This window comes from Dama dama, chromosome 23 (genome assembly GCF_033118175.1).
Source record: "Dama dama isolate Ldn47 chromosome 23, ASM3311817v1, whole genome shotgun sequence".
In the NCBI taxonomy this organism is placed as follows: Eukaryota; Metazoa; Chordata; class Mammalia; order Artiodactyla; family Cervidae; genus Dama; species Dama dama.
In genome coordinates, this window is record NC_083703.1 from 73,994,806 (window position 1) to 74,007,276 (window position 12,471).

General features: G+C 44.4%; 1 protein-coding gene across 1 annotated transcript; it reads right to left on the minus strand.

The window, feature by feature from the left end:
- Positions 1-836: 836 nt before the first annotated feature.
- On the minus strand, positions 837-9,338 carry LOC133044314 (trophoblast Kunitz domain protein 1-like). The gene is made up of 5 exons (XM_061125707.1): positions 9,245-9,338; positions 7,142-7,225; positions 5,954-6,013; positions 4,645-4,719; positions 837-1,036 (listed from the first exon to the last, which is right to left on the minus strand). Exons 1-5 carry the CDS (start codon positions 9,336-9,338, stop codon positions 837-839), a joined length of 513 nt encoding a protein of 170 aa, XP_060981690.1.
- Positions 9,339-12,471: the final 3,133 nt, after the last annotated feature.

The following is a 12,471-nucleotide window of genomic DNA, read 5'->3' on the forward strand; positions in this document are numbered from 1 at the left end:
GCTGGGTGAGACAGATTTAGACATGTTGACCAATAGAAGAAAGGAATTATACAGGTTCTGCTGAGGAAGGTAGGGGAGAGAAGGACTGTGAGAGACTGAACAGTTTCAGAAGCAGCCATGGCCCAGCCCTGCAGGGGTCCTCCTCGGACGTCACATTTTCTGGGAACCATTCTTCACATGTCCTCTGCAAAAAGAAAGCAACTTGTGGAGTGTCATCATTGTAGCCCAGATGTGGACACCCATCATCTTGACAGAGCCTAGAGTTTCCAAAAATATGAAACCATAGTCCTCATGCCCTGAATGGCAAACAAGAAGGAAGTAAGTTTTCCATGCCAAGGTGGGGTGCTCAGGAGCCCTGCAGACCTGCCCTGGAGAGTGGTTGATTCAGTATTCATATCTAAGATGGAGGAGCATGTGATTAGGCTCAGATTGTCATAAAAGGCATCTCGCTTTGACCTGCCAAGCTGACTCCTGGAGAACTTGCTCAGTGTGTGGTTTCATAGGACACTGCCCCCTCTTCTCCTGGGAAGCATTAAGGAGGAAGACACTGTGCAGGTTTGACTGGTGAGTGGTCCCCTGAGCTCCACCTCCTTCCCCAGTCCATCCCCTCCCCCTGTGCCCAGCCCCCTGTCTTTTTTTTTTTTTTTAATTATTATTTTATTATTTTTTTTTCCAGTGGGTTTTGTCATACATTGATATGAATCAGCCATGGATTTACATGTATTCCCAATCCCAATCCCCCCTCCCACCTCCCTCTCCACCCGATTCCTCTGGGTCTTCCCAGTGCACCAGGCCGGAGCACTTGTCTCGTGCATCCCACCTGCCAGCCCCCTGTCTTACCACAGGGATACTGTCACTGGATAGCAGGTCACTATGCAGTCTGATAACGTCTGGAAGTTGTTCTTGTTCCCTTCGCAGCCGCCATATACAAACGGCTCGCAGTACCCGGTCTTGGCATTGTAGAAGTACCTGGTCATCTGGTCCTTGCAGGGACCCTTTAACTCAAGCTCCAGGCAGAATTCAGGCTTAGAAGCTGCTGGGAAAGGAGGGGCAATGGCTCAGTTATGAGGACGGTCATCATAGCTCGTACAAGGACAACAGCTAGAACTGCCAGTTTGTTTGCAATAGAGAATGCTAGGTTTTGGAGGATGGTCAGATGGAAAAGGCCATTTGAAAACCTTCTTTCTGGGACAGAATTAGGAATGTTGCTAGGGGTGACATGATATATTAACCATGTACACTTCTATACCCCCTCATGAGTATTTTAACAAAAATTGGTATAATGCCTTTGCTTAGCCTCAAAAACTTCTAAAGAACTTCCCTGGTGGGCAACTGGTTAAGAATCTGCCTTACAATGCAGGAGTCCAGGGTCCAATCCCTTTATAAGAGAATTAAAGTCCCACATCCTGAGGGACATCTAAGTCAGCAGGCCACAACTACTGAGCCTGTGGCCTGCAACTAACACCAAAAGCAACAAATAAATGTTAAAAAAAAAAGAAATACACAACTCTATAGCGACAAAAAGAGGTCACAGGTGAAAATCATTCCCTATATGTCAATAAATACTGGGTCTGGGTACCTGGGTTTTATAATATTGTTCTCTGCGCCTTTGTATATGATAAAAAACTTTCCACTGTAAATAAAAAATGTGAAGGAATCATGTTATAATGGAAAAGGGCCTGAAGGAAACATACCAGTGTGTTTACTTCTGATCCCTCAGGAGGACTGAATAAATTGAATGTTGAACTATCAACATGTTGATACTGTGATTATAAGAAGAAATAGATGTGTTTTGTTTTTGTTTTTTGATCCTTTTTCTGACATTGAGTTCCTAAACATCTTGGTATTTCTAATGTGATGAGAACAATAAAAGTGTCTTCTGGTATGTGAAGACAGTATTTTGGAAAGACACTTGTAAACCAGAACGGGTTATTTCACAGGAAAGGACTGTCTACAGGGCGGTGGGCACTTTCATTCCCACCCTCCACTGTGGTCTTCTATCCACCACCTCTCTGCCTTCCCTCAACCTCTGGGAGGATAATGGAGCTGTCTGCTGAACAATCTCCAATGGATAATGATTTAATGCATCATGGCTAGGTAATTAAGCCTCCATAGAAACTTCAACAGAGCAAGACATTCATTTTATTGGAGAGACCTGGGATCCATCCAGGGAACAACATAGGTCACACTCCATGTGGACCACTGCGGCAGCCTGCTCACTGGGCACTGAGCCTCTGTCTCTGCTCTTTGCCCCCTAGAGGACACTCTGTGCACTACAGCCTCAGAGATCTTATTGAGCCCTATCCCATTGTTCCCAAGACCACCTCCTCAGTGACTTCCCTTTTCTCTGAGAATCAAACTCTGATTCTCATAAAGGCCCACAAGGCTCCTCACGACCTGCCCCTATGACATCTCTGCCTCATCCCCTTCCGTTCCCCTTCCCTCCACCCACTCAGCCCCAGCCAGCCAGGTCCCAGCTGCTGCTCAAACAGACCAGGCACGTTACTTCTGCAGCCTCTACTCAATGCCTCCTTATCACAGAAGGTTTCTCTGAAACTGTGGAGAAGAAGCACAGCATCCGTTCTGCACACCACCCTCTACCTTCTAAAAACTTATAACCTACCATAGGATTTCTCCTCCTTGCTATTGTTTGTCTCCCTACTACAAGGCAAGCTATATTACCATATTTTTTCACAGCTCTTTCTCTACCCCAAGAACAATGCATTGTAGGGACATAATAACTCCCATTGTCATTCTCTCCACAAGTGTACAGTCATCAAATAGAATGTATATAATTGATTTTCTTTTAGTAAAAAATGGGGCACATCTACACAATGGTCAATCTCCCTCTAACATTCAGTCTCCTTACAGGATAGTGAAATAGTCTGTATGGGTTATCATTAATCACAAAACTTCTCTGAAACCAAATATTTATGGATTCTTATGGAGGTTTTCAATAAATAGCCATATTGACTGAGTTAGTGGCCATTGCTGATTGATCTCAATCTCAGAGTCTTCCTTCCTCCTCAGAGGTGCTGGCAAGAAAGTGGTGAAATTTCCAACCTCTAAATGGGTGTTTAAGTTTTTGGAGGACCAGCCCAGACCTGAAGATTTCCTGGGTTGCTTTCCCTGAGTGGTCTCATGACTTAACAAAGAAAGGAAATTCCAAGAGTTTCAGGAGGCCTTGGCAATGAAGCAGGACAAGGATAAATATGGATCAAATATAGGATTAATAAAATAATAGTCAAAAGAGGACAAGTGAAAGGGCCTAGAGACTTTGCTTGTATTGTCTTAACCTAGATCCCATGAGACAAAGACTGTGTTTCTTGTGTTCCTGCAGTTTCCCTGCTCAGTGATCCTGTGTCTGTCTGCTTATTTTAATCATAGAGGAATAACCATTACTTGACATATTAATATTATCTCTTGACCAAAGGAGGTCAAGGATCATGTTCTTCAGATTAACACACTGGTGGATAATGGACAAAACACAGAGCATAGGGGTGGTAGAGTCAGGAAAAGATACTATCATGTCATAACCCATCTGATACAATACCTGATTCTACCAGGAATTCTAAAAATACCATTTACTTGTATGAGTTTCTGGATGCAGTGTCCTACTTTCATTACTTCCCTGTCCGTAAACCTCACCTAAGCTCCCAAATCACAGCAGAGAGTGAGTTTGGGTATCCTTTGACACCAAATATGTGTTATCTGGACCAACATCAGCCAATTCCCCAAACCACTCCTGGGTGTCCCCTAGTCACTTAACATGTGAAATGAAATCCGTGCAGTTGGTACAGATCCCACCCACTGAGGGATCACAACTGTCCTCACTTTAGTACCAACCGTGTGGTCCAAAGTTACTTATGCTTGTGACCAAATGGCTAAAATTTGGAGGTTCCATGACCACATCTCCATGTTCAGTAACTGAATGGAACTGACAACCAAACTAAGGAAAACCCTTATTGACTATTCTCAGATTAAGTAAGTAACTAAGTGTTAGTCGCTCAGTCGTGCCCGACTTTTTGCGACCCCATGGACTGCAGCCACCAGGCTCTTTTCCAGACAAGGATACTGGAGTGGGTTGTCATTTCCTTCTCCAGGGGATCTTCCCAACCCTGGGATTGAACCCGAGTCTCCTGTACTGCAGGCAGAGTCTTTACCGACTGAGCTACAAGGGAAGCCCATTTTCAGATTAATAGAAATGAAAATTCACAAAGAGTGAAATGGAGGAGATGTGTAGGACGAAGGGGGACTGTGGGTTGGCAGAGCCTTCATGCCCTAGTGAGCACAGCACTCTCACATCATGTATTTGTATTCACCACCAAAAAACTCTCTAAATCCCAATATTGATGCAGGTTTGAGGTTCTAAAGTGAAGAAGATCTAAAGAACCACTTGATGAAAGTAAAAGAGGAGAGTGAAAAAGTCAGCTCCGGTAGATGGTGATGGCCAGGAAGGCCTGGCGTGCTGCAGTCCATGGGGTCGCAAAGAGTTAGAAATGACTGAGTGACTGAACTAAACTGACTGAACTGAGGTTTCAATAAACAGGCTTATTGATTGAATCATTGGCCATTGGTGATTGATCTCAATCTCAGTGACCTTCCCTCTCACCAGAGGTGCAGAAAATACAAAACCTTTCTTACCATGTTTGAGTATTTGTGTTGGGAACTCCTCGACTGTATGGTTCTCAAGCTGTGTTCCAGAAATCATCAACTGACCTATGAAAGAGAGTAAATTGCAAGAGTTTTAGGAGGCCTGGTCCATGAAACAGGGAAACGATCAAATATGAACAGGAAAATGACAGTCAAAAAGGACATGGGAAGGAGCCTGGAGACTTTAGTAATATTGTCTCAGGCTTGGTCCCACAGCCTACCACACAGGGGCTGTGTTTCCTGCTTTCCCTGCAGTTGCTCTCCGCAGTGGCTCCATATCTTTCAATTAGTTTTCATAATAGAGAAATAATCATTATTTGATAAAGAAATAGTTTTATTTGTCCAAAACAAATAGGTAGAGAAAGTTTTTTCAGATTGACACATTGTGGTGGAAAATGGACAAATCTGTTTATGAAATGGGGATAAACTGTTTATATTCACGACTCATCATCAGTTCAAAGAACTCATGTAAGAAATTTCCCCTATTCAGATGAGGAAACTGCAGATGACTTGCTCTGTGACACAAGCGTGTGGGTGGTGGGATCAGGACAAGACACTGTCATATCACACCCCATTGATACACTATTGATTCTGCTAGGAGCTTGAAAATATAGATAACTGGTAAGAGTTTCTGGGTGCAGTGTCCTATTCTCACTACTCACCTTCCGAAGCCTCATGTGAGCCCTCAAATCACAAGGCATGGTGAGTCTGGGGGTTTTTTCTGACTGCAAAGATATGGTTTCTGCACCAACCCCATCCAATTCCCGATACCCAGTGGGCACCCCACTGTCAATTGACTTCTGATACCATATCTTTGGATTAGTGCCCATGCCACAGGTTGAGGTATCAAGACTCTCCTGACTTCAGATGCCAGTCGTGTGGTTCGAGTCACTCACACTTCTGACCAAGTAACTAAAAGTGGTAGTCTCCATGACCCCACCTCCAAGCTCAATATCTCAATCAAACCGGCGACTGAACTCAGGAAAACCTATACTTACTGCCCTCAGATTAATATACAGGAGAAAACTCAGAAACAGTGGAATGGAAGAGACATGGAGGGCAAAGAAAGAGTGGAGGTGTGGTGAGCATTCATGCCCCAGAGAGCACAGCACCCTCACATCACCACCATTGGTTCCCATCCATAAGCTCTCTGAATGCCAGAATTTATGGAGTTTTATTTTTATTTTTTAACCTTTACTGAGGTTTCCTTCAATAGGGATATTGATTGAATCTTTGGGCAGTGATGACTGATCTCAACCTCAGTGCCCTCCCTTCCCCCTAAGGTGAAGAAGTCTCAAACCTTGAATTCCATTACTGATTATGTCAGCCAATCCTTTTAGTCCATGAAATATCTTGGTACCTATGAAAGACAAAAATGCCAAAATTTTCAGAGTCTTGGACCATGAACCAAGACAAAGATAAAATATGGATAATAAAATGATAGTGAAACATGGACAAAAGAAAAGGCCTGGATACTCTGATCGTTTTTCCCAGGTTGTTCTGATTAATTTTTATGAGAGAAATAATCATTATTTGACACATAATTATTCTCTCTGGCCCCAAAAAAGTAGGTAGAGAAATTATTTCAAATGAACATATCCACAGGAAAATAACCAAATTTGGCCATGAAGGTGAATAAACTTCTTATATTTATGGCCAGTAATATGTTCAAAGAATCCATGTAGCAGGTATCTGTTGTTCAGATGAGGAAGCTCTAGATGACTTGCCCCAGGACACACAGCATGTGTGTGGCAGGTCAGAACAAGATAAGGTCATGGCACAACCCATTTGATATACTATCCTATTCTGCCAGGAACTCTGAAAATACAGATAATTTCTGAGAGCTTCTGAGTGCAGTGTCATACTTGTTATATTCCCTGTCCCCAGAACTCACCTGAGCTCCCAAAGCACGCAGAGGGTGAGTTTGGGTTTCCCTGACACCAAATATGTGGTGTCTCTAGCAACAACATCCAATTCCCCAAACACCCACTGGGTGTCTGCAAGTCTATTTTATTCCAACAGAAAATCCGGGGAGTTAGTACAGATTCTGCATGTCGAGGGCTCAAAACTTTCCTCAATTCTGATGACAGTGAAGTGGTTGTGATTTGACAAAGTAGCTAAAACTTGGAGGTAACATTACCGTACTCCATGTTCAATAATTCAATAAAACTGATGACCAAACTCAGGAACCCCACTCAAACACAGCTCTCATGTTATTATTAAGGATAAATCTAAGCACAGCAAAAATGAGTGAGACATGCAGGGCAAAGTGGAAGTGGAGTTGTGAGGAGCCTTCATGTCCTAGAGAACACTGGACCCTCACATCACTGTTGTGTGATACCACCTCAAAAGCTCCCTGAATGCCCATATTTATGGATTTTCATTGAGGTTTCACTAAACAGGCATGTTGATTGAATCATTGACCAGTGGTGACTGTTCTTGATCCCAGCGCCCTCCCCTCTCCCCAGAGGTGGAAAGAAATTCAAACCTTTAACCACACCGTCGATGACATTTCTAATCACATCTATTATTGACCGCTTCTCAGGTGCCCTTCTATGGTTTGTCTCCAGACCTATGAAAGACAGTAGATTTCAGGAGTTTCAGGAGACTGGGCTCATGAAACAGGACAAGCATCAAATATGCATAATTAAGTAATGGTCAACAGTGGACAAGGAAGGGGACAATATGGATAATAAAATAATAGTCAAAAGAGGACAAAGGAAAGGGCCTGGAGATTTTTCTAATATTGTATCAGCCTTGGTCCCAGGGGCAAACCCACACTGGGCTCTGTGTGTTTCTTGTTTTTTTCTGCAGTGGATCTGCTGCTCACTCATCCCAGGTTTTTCTGGTCATATTCACAATAGAGGAATGATTGCTATTTGACACCTAAATATACTTTCTCACCCAGAGCAAGTAGATAGAGAAATCGTTTTCAGATGAACACATCTTGGTAGAAAATGCACAAAATTCACCATGAAATGTGATTCAACTCTTTATATTCATGACTGGTTTCTGTTCAAAAATCCATGTAACATGTATCCCCTGTTCCAATGAGAAAATAGCAGATGACTTGCCTGAGGACATGTAGGTATTTGGGTCAGGACAAGACACTGTCACATTACAACCCATTTGATACACTACCTCATTCTGCCAGGAACTCTGAAAATACAGATAACTGAGAACAGTTTCTGGGTGCAAGGTCCTACTTTCATGAATCCCCTCTTTTGGAGCATCACCTGAGCCCCTGAATCACAGGGGAGAGTGAGTCTGAGTTTGACTCTGACAACAAATATGTGGTCCTTTAAGAGCAACCGAGTCCCCAAACACTCATTGGGTGTCTAGCAAGTCAATTAACTTCTGATTAGAAGTCTGTGGAGTTAGTGCAGATTCTGCAGGTTGAGGACTCAAGACCGTCCTCAATTCAGCTGCCAGCCCTGAGGTCCCAAGTTGCTCATGCTTGTGATCAAACGGCTAAAATCAGGATGTCCATGACCCACCTTCAAAATCAACGGCTCAATACAATTGGTGGCTGAACTTAGGAAAAACACTTGCTTACACTTCCCAGGTAACTATACAAAATGTTACTCAAGGCAGTAAAATGGAAGAGATGTGTATGCAGAGTGGGAGGGAGGGGTGCCCAGCCTCTGTGCCCTAGTGAGCACAGCACCCTCACATCAGCTTCCTGTTTTCAAAAACACACAAGCTCTCTGAGCCCAGTTTAATGTATTTCTTCCCAGGGTTCACTAAACAGCCATAGTGGTTGGATCATCAGCCACGGGTGATTGATCTCACTCTCAGGTCCCTCCCCTCTCCACAGAGGTGCTGGAATGAGACATGGTGAAAACTGGAACCATGAAATGGATGTTTGAAGGTTCTTGGAGACCAGCCCCATCCTGAAGGTACCTTGAGTCTCCTCTTGTGACTCATCTTATAACCTATAAAGTCAGTAAATCCCAAGTTTTAGGAGGCCTGGGCTATTAACCAAAACAAGGATCAAATATGCAGCTTTTTGTTACTACACTACAGCAAGGTTCACGGACAAGGCAGGGACCACGAATAGAGTCTCAGAAATGGGCCCTGATCTGGTAGAGTTAGGTGAGATAGATATATACTTAATATAAAATTTTGAAGATATTCTCATGAGCATCATGATATTAGCTGAGTTAAAAGTTTCCAATGTAAGACTTCCCTGGTGGTACAGTAGATAAGAATCCACATACTAATGTGGGGGGGCGGGGGGGACATGGGTTCTATCCCTGGTTGGGAGGATCCACATATCTTGGGGCAACTAAGCAGGTGATCTGCAACTACTGAGCCCAGATGCCTAGCGTCCCTACTCTGCAACAAGAGACGCCATCCCTACGAGAAGCCCACACACCACAAACAGAGAGTAGCCCTGGTAACTAGGGAATACCCTCGCATAGTCAGGAAGACCAATATGCCAAAGCCAAAGAAACAAACATCCTGCCCAATGTGACAGGAGAAATCCAGAGAAGACTGGTAGCAGTGTGGTCACAACTGGCCCTCAGCCCTTCCATGGATTTCCATCATTTCCCTCCAGTCTGTACAGGAGAGGTGAATGCAGACCTACCTTGGTCCTGGGTATGGTGTTCATACACCGGGGTGCTGTCCACCAGGATAACCAGGAGGAAGAGAAGGGCTGCAGAGAGACAGAGCCGGTTCATATTTGTGGTCTTGCAGGAGGGCTCCTGAGGATGCTGGGGATGGACAGACTGAGCTTTTAATATCCTGGCTGGGGGTGGGATCAGAGGATGAGGAAGGGAGTGAGGCATGGGAGGAGCTGGGTCAGTCCTGTTTATTGTGAAATCTCCCTGCTAACCATGCCTTCTGTCTGCAGGGGCCAAGTCTGAGATCTAGTCTGAGAACAGCAATTATCAGGCTTGATTATGCCTGTGGGTCTAATGTTAGCACAGACTATGATCAGACAGATGGAGTTTGTCCAATATGGACATTCAGAGAGCATCTGAGCACCTGGAGCCGTGCGTGGCACATACATGATGGACGGTCAGTGAGGGGATGAGAGTGGATCGAAGGACACATAGGTGAATAGCAGTGTGTTAGCCCAGGTCCTCCTTTTCAGCCTTGTGATACTTTCATCACATCTGGGCCTCAATACCCTGTCCCCCCTCACCTACCTCAGATGACAGGGGTGACACAGGACAGCTTCCTGCAACCATTGCCATAGCTTCTCCACTGGATGGACACTTGCTCTTTTTCAGGCATTGGTCCAGGGAGAAACTGAGCTGGAGAAGGTTAGGCCATCCTGGAGTATAACCTTCATTATGCATTGAAAAACGAGTAAGGGGAGGGGGCCGAAGGGAAGCAGGGAAGTGAATACCTCTCCACCACTTGACCAGTTGCTATCCCTCACCTGGTGTTGCAAACAGAAGTGCTGCCTGCATGAGTGGACTTCAGGGGACCTTGGAAGACTGCCTATGGCCACCTTCTTCCTCCTGCTCTCCCTCATTGGTGATGGGGCCATAGGACCTCAATTAGGGTACCAGCTCTGTGTATTCCTAACTTTGTGCCTGAGGATTTAAATCTCCCAGAACCTCATGTGTTCAGGTGTCATGTGAGATCCGTGCTTCCCACATCATGTGGCTGCCGTGGAAGCAATGGAGGCAACTGGCATGTATTCCTTCTCTGGAGAAGTCAAAGTTCTTTGTAGTAGTAATTATAGCAGTAATGAATAATTACATCAGGAAAAACTTAAATTCCTCATTTTGGCAGGCATTATCCTAAGCACCTAACACATAAAACTCATCAAATCCTCAAAAATTTTTAAAGAAAGGGGAGAAACTGTTGATATTTCCTCATGTGACTGAGGAGGTACCTGAGATAACAGGAGATAAAGTAATTTACTTAGATCATAGCTGGTAGAGAGAGGATTGGGGCCCAGGGATCTGACTTCAGAGTCTGTGCGTATGCACTCTGCTGCATGGGAAGCTGTAAACCAGAGTGTACACGTCAAGGGTGACACACCCACAGACCCTTCCCTCATCCTTGTGTGTTTACTTGTCGTTAAAACCACGTAGCACACTTTAGAAGGGCTGTATGTCTTATACCGAGTTACCCCAGGACAGAAGGACATCAGTAGCCAGTTACACACAAAATAGCCAGTGTGAGGGGAGGGTCTGCTCTCTCCTGAGATGTTTCACATGAATGATTTCATTTAGCCTCAGATGAACCAACAACATCTGTATCCTCAATCCCATTGTGTCAAGGAGAAAGCCGTGGCTCAAGAGGTGAAGCCACTTGCTCAGGACACACAACCTGCAGATCGTAAAATGATTAATAGACTTTAGTTCAAGAGGCCCTCTGGCCCTTCCCCTCTTCCTGCCTCAATCTGTCCACCTGAGACCAGGGAGCAGCAGAGACTCCCTCTAAGAGCACAAACTCCTCTTATCCCACCCACCTCTCTCATCTGTTTGTCTTTCTCAACCAGTGTCCTCCTGTCCTAACCTGTCTTCACTTTGGCCCAGGTGGGAGCACACCCCTCCAGTCTCCTAGAACAGCTTCCTGATGGGCCGATCCTCTCTCCACAACCCCCTTCCCTGTGTCATGTATAACTAAGATCTCTGATTAGGAAGCTTTCTGTTCCTGGGGCATCTTTAGAGAAATCACAAGACAGGAAAATCACAGGGTTTATATCTGGATAAATTAGAGAACACAAAACTCTGATATCAGGTCCTATCTCTCTGCTCAGTCATATCATGTTCAGTAATTACCTCTAAAAAATGAGAAATTTGAATTCCATGATATCTAGTGCCACATCCTGAAAGGATGGAAAGTATCCTGGGCATGCAAAAGATGTTTAGATTTTTCTGAGGCTTTGTCTAGTGAGCATCATTTATATTCAAAGCATGTGGTCAATTTCAGGCTAATGGATAAAACAGCACCTGGCTTTTGGAAATAAGTAGTTTACTTTCTTACAGTGGTGTTGTGAATACTATTTTTGTTAGAATTATTTTCAGGCTTAAAAGGGAAAACACTAAGCAGAGATTGCAAATCTGGCTAACATCTAAGTATTAACCCACACAGCACCACTTACAATTTTGAAACATTTCCAGGATTTAACAGTGGGAGATTTTATAAAAAATGAACTTCTTACATTGTTGGAAAAAGTAAGTGATCTGACAACACAGTCCTGCCATTTAACAAGAACCCTCTTCTGTCCATGGGATCCTTCAGGCAAGAATACTGGAGTGGACACACATTCCCTTCTCCAGGTGATCTTCCCAATGCTGGGATCAAACTCTGGTCCTCTGCATTGCAGGCAGATTCTTCACCATATGAGCCACTAGGGGGCAGTGAGTCTCAACTCTGAGTGAGCTTCAGAACTCATTAGACATTTGTTGAAACAGATCTGAGCCCTCCACTGTCTGAGGTTTGATTTGGTAAGACATGGTTGGGACCTGAGTATCTGCATCTACCGGGTTTCAGGACTGAGGGTGCTGCTCAAGGGACCATGTTCTGAAAGCCGTGAGCCAAGCTAAGGAGAGCTGCTCTCTTCTCAGGAGGGGAGCGTTCTCTCCAGTTTCCATAACCCCGCCGTTCCTTATTGTCCCTCCAGCCTCCACCCCCACTCTAAATATGTCCAGCTATATTACTCACCTGCTCCAGGGGCATTTAACATTGTGACCTATGGGATGGGCTCACAGTAAGTATTCAGGAAAAGGTGTTAGTTTATTTTTAGCCACTACGTCATGCACGTGATCACCGTGGGTCTGGGACAGACCTCCCTGATCTTGACACTGTTATTCTTTGCTTTGCAGCTGCCAAATACAAACGTCTTCA

Bases quoted from the DNA above. Each gene is read 5' to 3' on its own strand.
- LOC133044314 (XM_061125707.1), bottom strand. From the start codon at position 9,338: ATGAACCGGCTCTGTCTCTCTGCAGCCCTTCTCTTCCTCCTGGTTATC. The intron at 7,226-9,244 runs GTAGGTCTGCAT...TGTCTTTCATAG, and splicing joins ACACCATACCCAGGACCAAG to GTCTGGAGACAAACCATAGA. The intron at 6,014-7,141 runs GTTTGAATTTCT...TGTCTTTCATAG, and splicing joins CATCGACGGTGTGGTTAAAG to GTACCAAGATATTTCATGGA.